General features: G+C 59.6%; 1 protein-coding gene and 1 long non-coding RNA gene across 3 annotated transcripts; one reads left to right on the top strand and one right to left on the bottom strand.

Moving 5' to 3' along the window:
• Window positions 1–1,633: 1,633 nt before the first annotated feature.
• Window positions 1,634–11,027, bottom strand: SMAD9 (SMAD family member 9). Of its 2 annotated transcripts, XM_090258057.1 has the most exons (5): window positions 10,448–11,027; window positions 9,569–9,808; window positions 8,493–8,714; window positions 4,615–4,871; window positions 1,634–2,116 (listed from the first exon to the last, which is right to left on the bottom strand). In XM_090258057.1, exons 1-5 carry the CDS (start codon window positions 10,857–10,859, stop codon window positions 1,973–1,975), a joined length of 1,275 nt encoding a protein of 424 aa, XP_090114183.1. In that variant the 5' UTR covers window positions 10,860–11,027; the 3' UTR covers window positions 1,634–1,972. The 2 variants fall into 2 exon arrangements, with proteins under 2 accessions (XP_090114183.1, XP_090114182.1); XM_090258056.1 differs by lacking the exon at window positions 8,493–8,714.
• On the top strand, window positions 5,335–14,021 carry LOC149995797 (uncharacterized). The gene is made up of 3 exons (XR_016507397.1): window positions 5,335–5,552; window positions 11,459–11,579; window positions 13,200–14,021. It is a non-coding gene; the product is annotated as an uncharacterized LOC149995797 (long non-coding RNA).
• Window positions 14,022–14,810: the final 789 nt, after the last annotated feature.

The following is a 14,810-nucleotide window of genomic DNA, read 5'->3' as shown; positions in this document are numbered from 1 at the left end:
GGTCCTCGCACGAGAAAGACCCACCATACCCTTCCCAAGGGACAGGGGAGGTGGGGGGTGACTGGGCAACGGAAGCAAAGGGAGCAGAGCAACCACTTTGAGACACAGAAAAGCAGCCTTGACCCGAGGAAGCCTCCATCCATGGCCCGCTGGCTCAGAAGAGGCGGAGAGGACGTTTCGGACCAGTGCTAATTAAGAAACCAATTCCATTTTTGAAGCTAAAGAAAGATGGTGTGCTGCGTTTTCCTTTGCAGACTCTGAAACGTGGAGGTGTCCACACGAACACATTTACTGTCGGACTCTGAGCCCCGGAGGGCCAGGACGGTCCCTTGTGTACATTTGGTTCCACAGCACCTAACGCGGCCCCTGGCGCACACGTGTGCGTCACCCGTCGTGGATGAACCCCTGAACTGCAGGGCTTTTCCCTAAACGCTAACTGGGCGGCCCAGTCTTCCTGTGAAACGTGATGCTGATTCCCTACCGCATACACGAAAGCTTCCGTCGGGTAACACTGGTCACTACAGCACGTGACGGGAGCAGCTCACACGTATATTATTTTTCACACAATCATTTCTACCTGGAATACAAGGTCGTGAGAAGCAACTGCTGTGGGCCCCAGTGCTGGAGCTGAGAACGTGTCCGTGAAGAAACCTCTGGAATTACCCAAGTGCCCGCCGTTACAGGCATAGTCACCTTCTGATATTGTACATTTGCAAGAGGGCGTGAAATCGCTTTCTAAGCAACGCAGTGTTCAGTGGGCGGGACTTACAATACATGTGCCTATCGGAGAGTGCCTAGAAATTTGGGGGAATTTCCTCCTTATGATCCAAGGGCAAATAACACATTTTTAAATGTGCGTTTTTTTATTTGTCCTATTATTCAGTACCACCGTTCCCCAGAAATTAGAGATCACCAAAGTAGTATCACTTGGGAAGCTATTTCCGGTGTGAGACCTCAGCTTTATGAGCGCCTACCAGACCGTAGCAGCAGACAGTTCCTCCCACAGACACTAAGTTAAATAATTCATAAACTTGGTCCCAGCAACGTGCCTTGATTGTCTCCAAAGTCTTCACCATCGTTTTCGTGACCTGAAAACAGTGACTGTTTGCCCACAGGTGAGGAAAACCATGGCAAAGGGAGGGCCCACCCCTGGAGGCCGGTCGTGGGGCTGTGGGAGGCGTAAGCAGATGTGTCCACCCTCCTTTTTCCCCGGCACCGTGCTCGCGTGGGACCTACACCCACGTCCGGGCGCCCTGCGCAGAGGCCTCCTGGGTGCTGCTGGGACCGCATCCGGCCTCACCCTGCAGCAGTGCGGGCTCCGGGCTCCTTCCGGCCCTTCGCATCCTGCTGTTGCCGGATTAGACTCATTATTATTATTATCGGCTTTTTTTCTCACATCCCTCCAGCTTCACAGTCTCCTTCCCTTCCAGTCAGAGCTGGAACTGTTTACAGTGAACCGTTGCCAACAGCACGACTGTCCTGCCCTCAGCGTCACCTCCCGACGCAGCGCTGCCGTGGGGATCTGACAGCTGACGGTGGTCGCGCTTTCTTCTTGCGAACAGCGCTGCCAGCGAGCCCCGTTAAATTACACGTGTGGGGCTGCTTTGCCTGCGACGGCAGCTAGGACCTGCCTCTGCTCTGCCAACAGTCTCTCTGTCTTTCTGGGGGGGTCGCACACGGTGCCTTGTAACGACCGGGCTGCTGACGCCGCGTTTTAGGCTGCGAGCACCGTCCCCGTCCGCTGGGCCGCGCGGCCCCTGCTGCTGCCCTCTTCCCGCAGAAGAGCCGCGGCCTCGCGGCCCAGGCCCGGGGACCGCTTTTCCAGCCGCGTGGTGCCTGCGTGGGGGTAGCCAGTGGACCTGAAGCACAGCGATCGAAGCGTGACCCGTGTACAGCGTGCGTGCGTATTTACACCTGCGCTCCGGCGCCGTCGGTCACAGGTCCCGGCCGGCGGCAGCCCCGCGGGCAGCCGTTAGGACACGGACGAGATGGGGTTGTGCGGGGAGCCCATCTGGGTCAGCACCTTGTCCAGCCACTGCAGCGGCCCGTGCAGGTGGACCTCGATCCAGCACGGGGTGCTCGTGACGTCCTGGCGGTGGTACTCCGCGCCCCAACCCTGGAGGGCGAGAGGGCGTGCGTGCGTCAGACGGGACGGTCCCCCCCAGGGGCCCCGGCCCACGCCCCAGAGCAGCACCCTGGAAGTGCAGGGTGCCTTCTGCATCGGCCAGACACCTGCAGTGAGTCCGAACCACGGACCCGGACGGCCTGGGCTCCGGCCCCGTGGGAAACACGGGCCAAGCACCGCCCCTTCCACAAGGGAAGAGACCAGATGCCATGTACCCCTGAAGGCTGAAGACAGTGCTTCGCACACACGGTAACTAGAGGCCGGCGGTGGGTTGAGAGCAGGCAAGACAGAGCTCCCAGGTGGTCCGGGTTATTCAGGGTCGGTGCGCAAAGCGCGCTTCTGCCCTGTCTGCTCCGCTTTGGCACTTTCCTACCTATTCCCAGTCGCAGGAAGGCAGCAAACACGTAAGGAGTAGACCAATAAGTGTGTGTGTTTTCTCTGTCGGTGGCACATCGGTGAGAAGTCAGTTTTAAGAGGAAGAGAGCTACAGTGAAGCACAGGAGGGCTGCTGCTGGGAAAGCTGATTCTCTGCGAGTTGGTTACGTCGGGTTTCAGACACCAGGCCTCCAAGGACACTACATCTGTGACCAGAAACTTCCGAGGGGCCTTGGATGCCACCTGGACACCGGAGCACGCCCCCCAGCCCCTCCCCGCCCCCCGCCCCCCCCCACGCCCCCGGTGCCCAGCGGCACTCCCCCGCCTGCTTACAGCAGGTTTTCTTCTTTCCTGTTTTGATGAGAAATGAAGCAATCAGGACAGAAACTCCCCAGCATCTGCCCCCACGGACCTGGCCTTTCTACCTCTCGCTATAGATTATCTGTGTTTCCGAACGAGCCAACCCAGTCGCTGGTGCCCAGGACAAACTCACCTCCCTGGGGACAGCACTGCAGAACCTCTCCGCACTCGCAGCTGCCACCTTGTTCTTTCTAGCGGACCATCTCCACCAATGGGCAGACGTCCGAGGTGCCTCCCGCCTGCAGAATACTTCCCTTGCCCCCCACGTGGACTCCTGTCCTGTGTCTTTGATCCCCCTTTTTAGCAAAAACCCTCCAGGAGTCCCCAGCACTGGCCGCCTCCCTTCCTCCCCTCGTCTCAAACCCGTGCTGATCAGCACGCCACCCCGCGGCCAACAAAACAGTTCCTGTCAAATCCAAAAAGACCTTTCTGTTGCTCAGATGGATGATCAGCTCAGTCTCCCTGCCGCGGGCAGTGCTTGCTTAGGTTCCTGATGGAGCCCCGTTCAGGTAACAGCCCTGGCCCGGAAGGACAGATAAGAATGGAGCGGGGTGCCTGGACTCCGCCTCTGGCCCTGGGGGTGGCTGGCTTCCTTCTGTGTTTTGTGGAAGAGATTGGCTTGGAGTCCCCAGCCCCCCCACCCCTAGTTTGGCAACCTTTTAATAAAGACCTTTTTCCTTCCCCTCCACCTTGTGTCATGCCTGTGTTTGGCGGTTGGGGGCCGAACCCCACTTTGCTAACACACACACCCAGGCCAGTTGATAAACAGACTGAGACTTTGAAATCATAGAATTATTTGCAATCACTTTGCAGGAGCCGACAGAGCTGACGCTGAAACCGGGGCCTTCAGCGGTGACGTGCACCCCGGCCGAAACACCTCAGTTCTCCCACCTCCACATCCACGGCCATGGGGCCTCACGTGAGAAGCTCAATAAATGCTCACAGGCGGAGCATCGCGCCTCTCGGGGTCCATCACGCCCTCCACAGTGTCTCCATCCCAGTCCTGCCTTCTGAAAGCTCTTGGGTCACAGTGTCTCGTTCCGTTTGGGAGCTTATTTGTCACTGTCACCTCCTGTGTTTGCCCGCATGGTTTCCGAGAGCTAGAAGAGTCCCTAATTTCCATCAGGCCAAGCCATCGACATTTATGAAGTGACCACCCTGCTTGGCGATTTGAAGGACAGAGAAATCACTGTAGCCCCAAGTCCTATAGAGGCCGATGAAAGTATTACTGTCACCCTGGCTGGGTGGCTCAGTTGGTTGGAGCGTCGTCCCATATACACCGAAAGGTTGTGGGTTCGATGCCCAGTCAGGGCACAGACCTAGGTCGCAGGTTTGACCTCCGGTCTAGACGTGGACGGGAGGCAACTGATAGATGTCTCTCTCACACCAGAGTTTCCTCCCTCTCTCTCCCTCTCTCTTTCTCTCTCTCTCCCTTCCTATGTAAAATCAATATTCACATCCTTTGGGGAGAATTTTTAAAACAGAAGTATTATTGTCACTTTATCTTCTGCGTGAAAAAAATCAGATCACTCCTGTACCCGAAGTTGTTTTCCCTCCAAAAACATCCCGCGTAAGAATGTCCTTCTCGTGCCAAATCAGGGAGATCATGCTCACAGAGGAGCCCCCGAAAAGCAGCTACAGACCCCGTGGCCCCGTGAGCCGGCCGCGTGAGCGCCCCCGCGGCCCCGAGGGCCTTCCCGCTCCCCCGCCCCCCCCCCCCCCGTCTCCCACGGCGGGCACCGGCGCCCGTGTACCTTCACGAAGCTCATGCGGATGGTGCACATCTTCGTCAGCTCGTAGACGACCTCGAACCCGTGCGGGACCGACTGGGCAAGCAGCTGGGCGAAGAGCTGGTTGTTGAAGACCCGGAGGCTGCGGCCGCTGGGGACCTTGCACACGGTGGCCGGGTGGAAGCCGTGGTGGTGGTTGCAGTTGCGGCTCTGGACGAAGACGCTGCTCTCGCTCACGCACTCGGCGTAGACCTCCCCGCCCACGTAGTACAGGTGCACACCTGCGGGCGGACAGGCCTCAGGCGCCCGCCCGGCCACTGCGGACCGGCGGGGCGCCCCCCTGCCCGGAGGTGGGCTTTCGCGTCCTCAGCCCCAGGGGGTCTGTGGGATTCCTGCGCACCCACGGGAAGGTGGACGGCACCCGCGTTTCCGATCGGGGCCAGATCACCCTCCCTTCCCGCGAACCGGTAGCTGGTGACATTGGATGCGAACTGCCTGCCTGATGCCGAAAACATGAGACAGTCCTTCGGGTCCGTACGTAAACACAAAAATTAAAGCTGCCCACAGGTGATATCAGGGAAAATGCTACTTACGTGGACGCACTAAACCTGCTTCCAGGGAAGCAATTAAGTCTCAGCTTTACTTGATCAACACTTAGAAATCCATTTCTCTTCATCAATACCCCAAAGAGCCCCAATTCGTGTTAAAGCTTACCACCTTCTAGCCGGGACCGTAAAGGACGCCTGTGTTTCTGTTTAGGGCAGTGACGTTCCTGCCACACTTCCCAGAGAGACGATCGACTCGCAGCTGACGCCACTTTATCTCACACCCTCGGACTTAAAAGGCAAAGGAGCATCCAGGAAGCTCTGCGGCTCACCCTCGCTTTATTCCGAGTTAAAAGTATTTCCCTTCTCATGTGTGGGCTTGGAATCTGACGGCGGCGCTCAGAGAAAACGCAGAAGGTGAGTGGGTATCAACGACCGGAACGATCTTTCTCCAACCTTTTAACAGAAGGACAGTCCTCGGCCCGGGGCCCACACGGTGGTAAATACCAGGCGGTCGCAGAATGAGAGGGATGCAGGCGCAGGGGTGGCTCTGGGTCGCCTCAGCCTGAAGCACGGGCGTTGGAAATAGTTTATCTCCGGCCCAAGCGCGCGTGGCTTCGCTCCTCCGTCCCCTCGTCAGGTTTTCGGCCTGTGACCCCCTCCCCCCGTGTTTGTGGTCGCCTTTCCCACGTTCTCCCCCTTAACGCAATTTTAGGGAAGAACAGTTTCCAGGATTACGGCTTCCAACCGCGTCACTGAAGAAACTGACCCAGACAAAGAGCAGCCCTTGATATTCGGGCTGGGGTCCCGGCCCTGCCTGCTCTGACCCCCTGGGCTCCCCTCCCGTCTCTCAGCCTCCCTCCCCTTCCTTTCTCACGTCCACGTTCCTCCTCCCTGGATGGCCAGGCTCTGCTGCCCACGGCCCGGGCCCTGGGGGCAGGCAGAAGGAAGGTCCTAAGTGGCTGGGACAGGGCTGGACTGAGCTCCTTGGGCAGCCTGGGAAGTCCTGGGGGACAGGCCTGCCGTGGGGGCTGGCGGTGTTTCAAAAGAGTGGGGACAGGCAGCGAAAGGGAGAGGGGGCTGCTGTGGTCAGAGGTGTTTGAATCAGACGACGAGGTTCAAACATAAATCCCCCCAAAGCTATTACGTAGAAGAGATAAGACTTGCTGTCTGGCGTGGCCTTCATTTAGGGGATGATTTTCAACCCTGCTGGGGTCTTCCCGGAAACCACAGCCCAGTGGCCGCGTGGCCACCTTCAGAGGCCACCTGGCGGGTGGGCGGTAGGTCAGCACCTGAGCAGATGAGGGAGCAGAGCCTGCGGCAAGGGACGAGCCTACGGGAGCCCGGGTGGCTCTGAGTCCTGCCAGGACCCTCAAGCCTGGTGGCTGGCTAGAGACAGCGGCATCCAGACAGGGTCCAGTAGGCACGTGACTTCATTTGCTGTGAAATGATAGGCCGAACGGTGGCTTTCCACCACGCGTAGGAGACTCTCGGTGGCCGCGGGGACCAGGAAGCAATGAGGGCCAAGGCCCCCGTGGCAGCACCTCGAACGGCTGCTGCAGAACGGCCCCCGGCGGGATTCAGAGCCGCTTCGGTATTTCAGCTCCGGCTCGGGAGACGTCGGACACGCAGCGCCCCCGCAGCGCGCTCAGCAAACGGCTGCACACAGGACACGCTCACGCTCTGGCTTCGCTTTCACTCGGAGATTCTTTTAAAGGCATTTGGAAGCACAGCCACACCTGAGAGTTTGTTTCAACATTCACGCAACGTAGAAGCGTTCTTTCCTTTGAGGAACAGCTACGTGTCCTGCTCTGCAATAAAAATGACGTCCCAGGTGGTGGGCCCCACCTCTGACCTCCCTGCCGGTGGTGACATTTGAAGCAGGGCTGACCCTATGGGCCGCCTGCTTGCATGTGTCTTCCTGGTTTTCTGTTCCTCATTGATCATTCCGCTGCAGCGGTCTCCTGAAAGCCACTCTCAAAGCCACTGTGGGAAGACGCAGGCTATAAATAGACTAACTGTTGCCATCCAAGGTCAACATCGCTGAATGACGTCAACCGGTGTCTGACCGACTGCGCGCAGGTTCTCTGCCAGAGGAGGCCCTCAGGAGGTGTGCTGGGAGGAAGGTCAGCACCGTCGCCCAGGGAGGGGACGTCTCCCTGGGCCTCTGAAGGAACAGGCTCATGGGGCCCCCTCCCCGAAGGGCTCCAGGAGGGGAGGCAGAGGTCAAATGCTCGGATGTCCCTGGCGCCTGTGATCCCAGAGCGGTCTGACAGGGGAGTGGACAGCCAGGGGCCACTCATCCTCCCCCAGCTATTCCCGAATAAAGTAAAACCACTGAAAGACCCTCAGCCAAGCCCGGCACTCAGCTGGGATTCGCTACCATGGTCCTGCCCAGGAGCGGGCTTCATCGGCCGGGTCCCAGGGAGGCCTGGGCCCACGGGCTGTCGTCCAGGGCTGGCCAAAAAGTCATATGGTTTCTCCATGAAATGAAAGACACGTTTTTCATGTCCACCAACCGCTCCTTTGATTTGGAGATTGTGAACCCGTGGCTGTCTCCCGCTACGGGCTGTACTGGGCAGAGGCCAGGGGCTGCTAAACACCTTCCAGTGCACAAGGCAGCCCACGGCACAGAACGGTTTGGCCAAACGTCAACAGCACAGGAGACTCTGCAGATTGCCTCTGACACGTTCGACCTGTCGCAGCCCCTTCTCCACGCACAGAGCGGTTTTGCGTTTCAGTTGTATGTTTACCTTTCTTGAAATAATAAAGCCCAATGAGCCGAAAATGTTGCGTACATTTTCCCTCTTCAATATTAAAATGGCTGCACAAAAATTCACCAATTTTGATTAGTTTTTTTTGTTAACGCACGCTGATAGGACAGCTGTCTCAGTCCAATCTATCAAGGCTGTTTCAAATGACGTTAAAGGCAGCTAAGTGCTGCTAGAGCCGTCTTGTGGAAAAAATGGAGCAGACTTTTTGGCCACCCCAATAACGCTGTCTGGGTGCAGGGAAGCCCCAATCACTCCCACACATCAGGGAGTCGGGACGTTTACCTCCCGAGCTTCCAAGTCTCCAGAGGTGACTTTGCCTCCTGTAGGGAACCAGCCAGCCAGAAGTCTTCTTCCGAAGTCCTCTTACTGAGCACCTTTGGGTAACTCAGAAACAGTTCACAGGCCTTCATTCAGTAGCTCCGTCCCGCACTCCTGTCTACGGTCTGTCCGGCCTCCTGAGACGCACCCGAAGCCCAGCCCCGCAGAGGACGGCACTCCGGCCCTGGCCAGCTCTCGGCTTGTCTCTGTCCCCACAGTTCAGCTCGGAAGAGCGGAAAAAGGAATCATCCCGCATCTCCCTTACCTTTTCCGATGTGCCTCCTGGTGTTCTCGACGGTGGAGTTCCGGTTCACGTTGGAGAGCAGGCCCAGGCAGAACCGGCTCCTGTTGGTGGCCGGGTCCGTGAAGCCGTCGATGCGCACGCTCCGCGAGGTGGCCTGGAACGTCTCCCCGACGCGGCTGTTCAGCTCGTAGTAGGCGACGGAGCACCAGTGCTGGGGCTCCTCGTAGCAGATGGGCCGGAAGTCTGGAAGGACCCGGCCCGGGGAGCCCGTCAGCACCCGGTGCCAGCGCGGCAAGGCCCCCACAGCCCCCCGCCGAAGGGTGTTCACAGTGGGGTACATCGTGTGACGGACCAGCGCTCAGTCACAGAAATGAAGGAACCGGTAAGTGAACGCCACCCAGGGCTTCTGTGAGGACGGGGGCCGTTTCTATGAACCCTTTCACTCCCCCCGGCACGCCGAGGCGATGCCTGCCCGTGGGGTGCACCCACGAGGTCCTGTCACATACACAAGCCCATGAAGCAGAGCCCGCGGGGAGCCGGCGTGGGCAACGCGTGCACGGCTGCCCGTGGGCACCTGTCCGCCCGGGCCGTGGCTCCTCTCCCGCGGGAGGCACCTACGATCCTTCTCCGTCACCTGACCCACACGCACGTCACTGCCGTGACGGCACACGCCCTGGACACCGGGGGCCTGGGTCGCCCCCTCCCGTCCACAGGCTTTTTCAACTCACCAGACCTCTGCTGACCACGGAGAGCACGGGAGCCGGGCCGCCCTCCACCCACACCCCTGCCCAGCAGGTCCCCCCTGTGGTGGCCCCAGACCCAGTCTCCCTGCTCAGCCTGGAGGGGTCTTTTACAATCAAAGGGCGACTGTCCTTTAAGAAAAAAACCCTGGAACTCCCGGGGATGCTGTTCAGATCTGTTTGGCTTGAGACCTTGCAGAGGATGAGAACCCAGACCAGAGTCGATCCCACACGGAGACAGTCCTGATCAGCTCAGAGGCTGGCCGGCCGCGGCCCCCGGGGCCCACCGTGGGGACGTGGCCCTGAGCCCCAGGACGGTGATGATGACGGTCACGCTGCGCGCTTGGCTTCACTGACCTGTGAGCGGGTAGGGGCTGTCGGGCTCCGAGGGGCTTCCCGGGGACTGCGGGAAGCTGGCCGCGCCCTGGGACTGCGGGAAGGCCGGCGTGGAGCAGGCCGGCAGCTGGAAGGGGTCCGGGCAGGTGGCGTTGTGCGGCAGGAAGGGCTCGTTGTGCAGGGAGGCGCCACGGAACCGGGCCAGCAGGCTGAGCTGCGGGTTGTACTCGCTCTGTCTGGGCACCAGCACCGGCGGCAGCACTGGCGGGAGAAAGGGACCGGGTCACAGCGGGACGAGGGCACAGGGCAGAGCGCCGCGCGCTGCTCCGTCCGTTTTCCGACGCCAGGGCTCCGGGGTTCCTTGGGGGAGTCCCGCTCCACCCTTGCAGGCCGGCGCGCGTCGTGGAATTGCCCACGGCTGTCTCAGCTCTTCCCAGAAAGTGAGCTTGGGGGTCAAGCTCAACCGCAGGCCTCTCTCCTGAAAGCCTGGCTCTTAAGCAGAAACTGACGATGAACAGAAGGTTCAGCGGAGAACCACCGGGACTTCAGCCCTGGAAGCGGAGACCCTTCTTCATCCCTGTCGCCGAGATCAGCAGGCAGCTGCGAGGGTCCTGCTCCAGGCCGCAGACCCCTGTCCTCCCACCGCGCCCTCACTGCGCCCCCCGCGTGGCCTCTCACGTTAATAAGGGCACTGATCCCCTTCTGTGGAGCCTGTCCCACCACGGCCTGTCCACCTGGATGGGACCGTCTCTTAATGGACTCCGCCCTTCCCTGAGATCACCCACCCACCATCGGGTCCCCTCCCTGCCCCCTCCTGTTTGGTGGCCGGGCAGGTCCTGGCCTTTCCCGCCCACCATGGAGCCACCCATCCGCCGTGCGGCGAGGGGGCAGGAGGCTCACCGGGCGTCTCCACGCGGCGGTAGTGGTAGGGGTTGACGCACACCTCCTTCTGCTTGGAGCCGAAGGGGAACTCGCAGCAGTCCAGCGCCTTCAGCTCGTGGTGGGACTGCAGGTCCGGCCAGCGCCACACGCGGCAGTAGATGACGTGCGGCAGGCCCTTGCGGTGGGACACCTGCAGCCGGCCGTCCAGGGACCGCGGGATGGTCACACACTTGCTGGGCTGCCCCGGGCAGCTGAGCGCCCGCTCCAGCTCGTCCATGGCGCCCTTCCTCTTCCTCAGCTTCTTCACCAGCGAGTCCACCGCCTTCTCTGCCCACTTCTCCTCCTCATCTCCCTGCTTCCAGCCCAGCAGCCTCTTCACGGCCGGGCTGGTGAAGGAGAAGAGGGAGCTGATGGGGGTGCTGGGATGCATCGGGGGTGGGCGGCGGGGGTCCCAGGCACTCGGGGACTGGGCACAGCGCCCCTCATGGCCTGCGGGGCCTCAGGGAAGGAAGCAGCAAGCGCCTCCCCGGGGAAGTCATAGGGACGCACTCTGGGGACGTCCCAGGTACACACTCTCCGGGGGTGTCCCAGTCCCAGCTCTCCGGGGAGCAGCGCTGACCCGCTCGGGTGGGGCAGCGTGTGGCCTTTCTCCTAAGCCCCGGAATGGACCGGCTAACTCTGAAAAACAAGACAAGGCTTCAGTTAGCTGAATCCGAGCCGCGGACCACTGCTTCTCCTGCCCGCCATAGCTGACGGCTTTGCCCGCTCACCCAGAGGAGACCCCCTTCCCTGCACGTGTCCTGAGGGGGCTCTGCACGGCCCCTTGTGTGGCCCAGCGGCCAGGCCAAGCCCTCGCCTCCTTCCGGACGTCAGAAACCGGCTGCCTCGCTCACGTCTGAAGCGGCCGCTGACCGTGGTTTGGAGCCCGCTGACCCATTCCAGTCGTTTGCAGTCCATCTAGGTCTTAATCGCCAAAAACTGCGTGTTTAATACGCATTAAATACAATTTTCCCTTTCACGTCCCTGCAGGCAAGACGGCGCTTTCCTGAGTCTGGGCAGCTCCGCGGGTTAGAGCATCGTCCCGAGACGCCAAGGCTGCGGGTTCGATCCCCGGTCAGGGCACACACAAGAACCAGCCAATGACGCAGGGGTAAGTGGAACGGCCCGTCAATACCCCTCTCTCTCAAATCAATAAATGAAGACTGAAAGCTCCACAGAAAGCAGCTCCCCCGTCGCCCTGCTGTGCCCGTGGACGTCACGGAGCCGCCGCGCGGAGGGAAACCCCGGGGGAGAGGAGAGTGGGCGCGGGGCCCTCCTCCTTCCCACTCGGCAGTTTGACCTCCGCCGCGTTTTATTGGAGAGGCCGGCTCTGCGGCTTCACGGCCCTGAACCGAAAAGGCTGAGGCAGTCCCCGCGCTCCGGCTCTGCCCACGCAGCGGGGCGGGCGGCCCAGGGTCGGGAGAGGGAGCGCGGCCGGACACCTGGCTTCCTCCCGCGCCCTGCCTTCTGCTTAGTTTGACACGGGATGTGTTCTCGCGAATTCTGGCGTAAATCTTTAGCTTAGGCCCCTGGTAGAAGAAACCTTTTTTTTCTATTTTAAATCATCACCCGAGGATCTATTTATAGAGAGAAAGGAAGGAAAAGAGAGAGAGGGGGAGAAACACCGATGTGAGGGAAAAGCCGCGATTGGTTGCCCCCCCCCACCGTGCCCCCCACAATGGGGGGTCCAACCTACAGCCTAGGTCTGTGCTGTGGCTGGGATTTGAACCCTCACCCTTTTGGGGTGCAGGACAACGCTCCCATCAAGCGAGCCACCCGGCCAGGGCTTGAAGAAAGCTTTTTATGAAAGTGTTCAGCAGAATTAAACTAAATACACCTCTTAAAAAATACTTTGGTTCCGTGAAACAAATAGCAGGTCTCTAAACCAGGGTTTATGGTTGGTTTTTAACGGCGCAAATCCATGTGTCGGAGTAAAACAGCTTCTGTAAAACTAACAAAGTCAATGACATTACAGAGCGGTTCACACAGAGAGAGGCGGAATGTCAGAGGGTTTCCATTCCGGAGTCCGTGTCCTGGGGGTGTGTGTGTGGAGGGTCACGGGGCAAAACTGACTTCTTAGTGGGAGCGACCAGGGGAAAGCCTGGCCAGCACCACCCCTGAGCCATGCGACCCCCCGCTGTGTGTCTGAGGCTCCGCGCGATGAGCAACTTGCAGGGCCCCCCGCCCCCCGGCCACGAAGAAGTCCCAGTGACAGCTGACCTTTGAACAATGTGGGGTCACGGGAGGCCAACCCCCAGCCCCTCAAAATCTGCGTATAGCAGTTACTTAATTACCGTCAGTATCCACCAGGGATGGGTTCAGAACACCGCCCCCCAAACAAATACCAAAAGCCACGAGAGAGCAAACCCCCTTTATAGAGACCAGGGCTTACAGTCGGCGCGGCTGTGCGCTCTCCCCGCCCGGAGGAAACAGCGCTGGTGTTTGTGGGAAGGCCCACACGTACGTGGACCCACGTGCTTTTAACCGGGGTTGCGTCACTCAAGGATCGACTGTAGCCAAGGGGAGTTAGGGTTTTCCCCGGCTGGTGTGGCTCGCTTGGGCGGGGCGTCTCTGGTACGCCAAGGGGTCGTGGGTTCGATCCCCAGGTCAGGGTTGTGGGTTGGGTCCTGGGGGGAGGGGGGCGTGAGAGAGGCGGACGGTCGATCGATGTTTCTCTCCTTCTCTCTCTCCCTCCCTTCCTCTCTCTCCAAAATGTGTTCACCACCCAAAGTCCAGTCTCCTTTCCAGTCTGGACGCCTTTCATTTCTGCTTCTTGTCTGACGGCTGTGGCCAGGGCTCCCAGCACTGTGATGAATGAGGAAGGTACAACCTTTTCCACACACGGTGCTGGGAAAACTGGATTCCACGAGCAATTGCGCTGGACCCTCCCCTAACACCATCCCCAAAACTCCCCCCGAATGCATCCAAGACGTAAAGGCAAGACCTAAAGCTATGAAACGCTCAGAAGAAGACGCAGTTCAAAAGCTTCCGGCCACTGAATTCAGCCGTGATTTCTCAGACATGACGCCAAAGACTCAGGCAACAAAAGAAAAAAAACACAAATTGGATTTCATGACATTTTAAAAAATCGGTGCACCAAAGAACCAGAGTACAAAGGCGACCCACGCCATGGGAGAAAGTGTTTGCAGATCCACGTCTGATAAGGGACTGGCACCCCGAACACACAGACCTCCTAAAACTCGGCAGCAAACACCAACACCCTGACTAAAAAACGGGCAAAAGGCTTGCAAAGACGTTTCTCCAAAGAAGACGTGCAGATGGCCAACGGGCACGTGAAAACATGTCCAGAACCACTGGCCATTTGGGGAATGCGAGTCCTAACTTGCCTGAACGGTCCCCTGCGTCCTGGGTCTCTGTCCCCTGGGTCGTCAGGCCTCTGTCCGCTGCGTCTTCTCACGGCCCCTCCACAGGCCCACAGGTAACACATGGGGGACATTTTCTCCTGCTCACTTGTCCCTTGGTAACCGCACTACTAGCCCAGTCAGAGGAAGTTAGTCCCACTCACCCCCAGCACCCTCCCGCCAGGGCCCCTTTTGTGACATCATTCCAAGTCCGGAGCTGACCCTGTCCTGTCCTGGGTGACCCCCTCACACTCTGAGCTGCGGCCAGGCAGGACAAGAACAACGTCCAGGGTTGGGACCAAAAGGGCCTCATTTGCGCTTCAGCATGTTTTTCTCGCCTGGCTGGGTTGCACGGTGGGTTGGAGCGCCGTCCTGTAGACCGAAAGGTCACGGGTTCCATCCCAGGTCAGGGCAGGTGCCTAGGCTGCGGGTTCGATCCCCAGTCAGGGCACATATGGGAGGCAACAATCCATCCTTCTCTCTCTCTCTCTCCCTCCCGCTCTATAAAATCAATACACATATCCTCATTGAGCATTAAAAAAATAAAATGTTTCTCTCCGCATTTCCACAATAAGCAGGTATTTATATATTTTGCACGGAAAAGAAAACCGGCACACCTCCTGGGGAGAGCGCTTTGCGGCCTTTAACAACAATTTCAACCAGGCGCCTCACCGCCTGGCCGCCCCACCTGCGTTCTCAGCCTCACCAGCGCCCTCCCCCGGTGCCCTTCACGCCCGCCCCCCGCCCCCGCCCCATCCCCAAGGACGAGCTGGAAGCCGCCTTCCCTGTGGCCCCCAGGCCGCAGCTCCTGAGGACTTGTGGGGAGCACACCTCACTCCTGGGCTTGTTTGCTTTCCCGGACGGCCAAGCTCCGGGCAGGGGCCTCAGGCACACCCAGGGTGGCCCGCGCACAGATGAGGGTGAACCTCAGTTTCAGCCATGACGTCCGGGCCGCTGCAGGAAGCCCTGGGCGATCAGTC

This window comes from Furipterus horrens, unplaced genomic scaffold, assembly GCF_987537825.1.
Source record: "Furipterus horrens unplaced genomic scaffold, mFurHor1.1.pri manual_scaffold_12, whole genome shotgun sequence".
In the NCBI taxonomy this organism is placed as follows: Eukaryota; Metazoa; Chordata; class Mammalia; order Chiroptera; family Furipteridae; genus Furipterus; species Furipterus horrens.
This window is presented reverse-complemented; position numbering and strand designations above follow the sequence as displayed.

Coding starts and splice junctions, on each gene's coding strand:
- SMAD9 (XM_090258057.1), bottom strand. CDS start 10,859: ATGCATCCCAGCACCCCCATCAGCTCCCTCTTCTCCTTCACCAGCCCG. Junction 9,809..10,447: donor CCGCCGCGTGGAGACGCCCG/GTGAGCCTCCTG, acceptor TTCTCCCGCCAG/TGCTGCCGCCGGTGCTGGTG. Junction 2,117..4,614: donor TCCGCATGAGCTTCGTGAAG/GTACACGGGCGC, acceptor CTCGCCCTCCAG/GGTTGGGGCGCGGAGTACCA.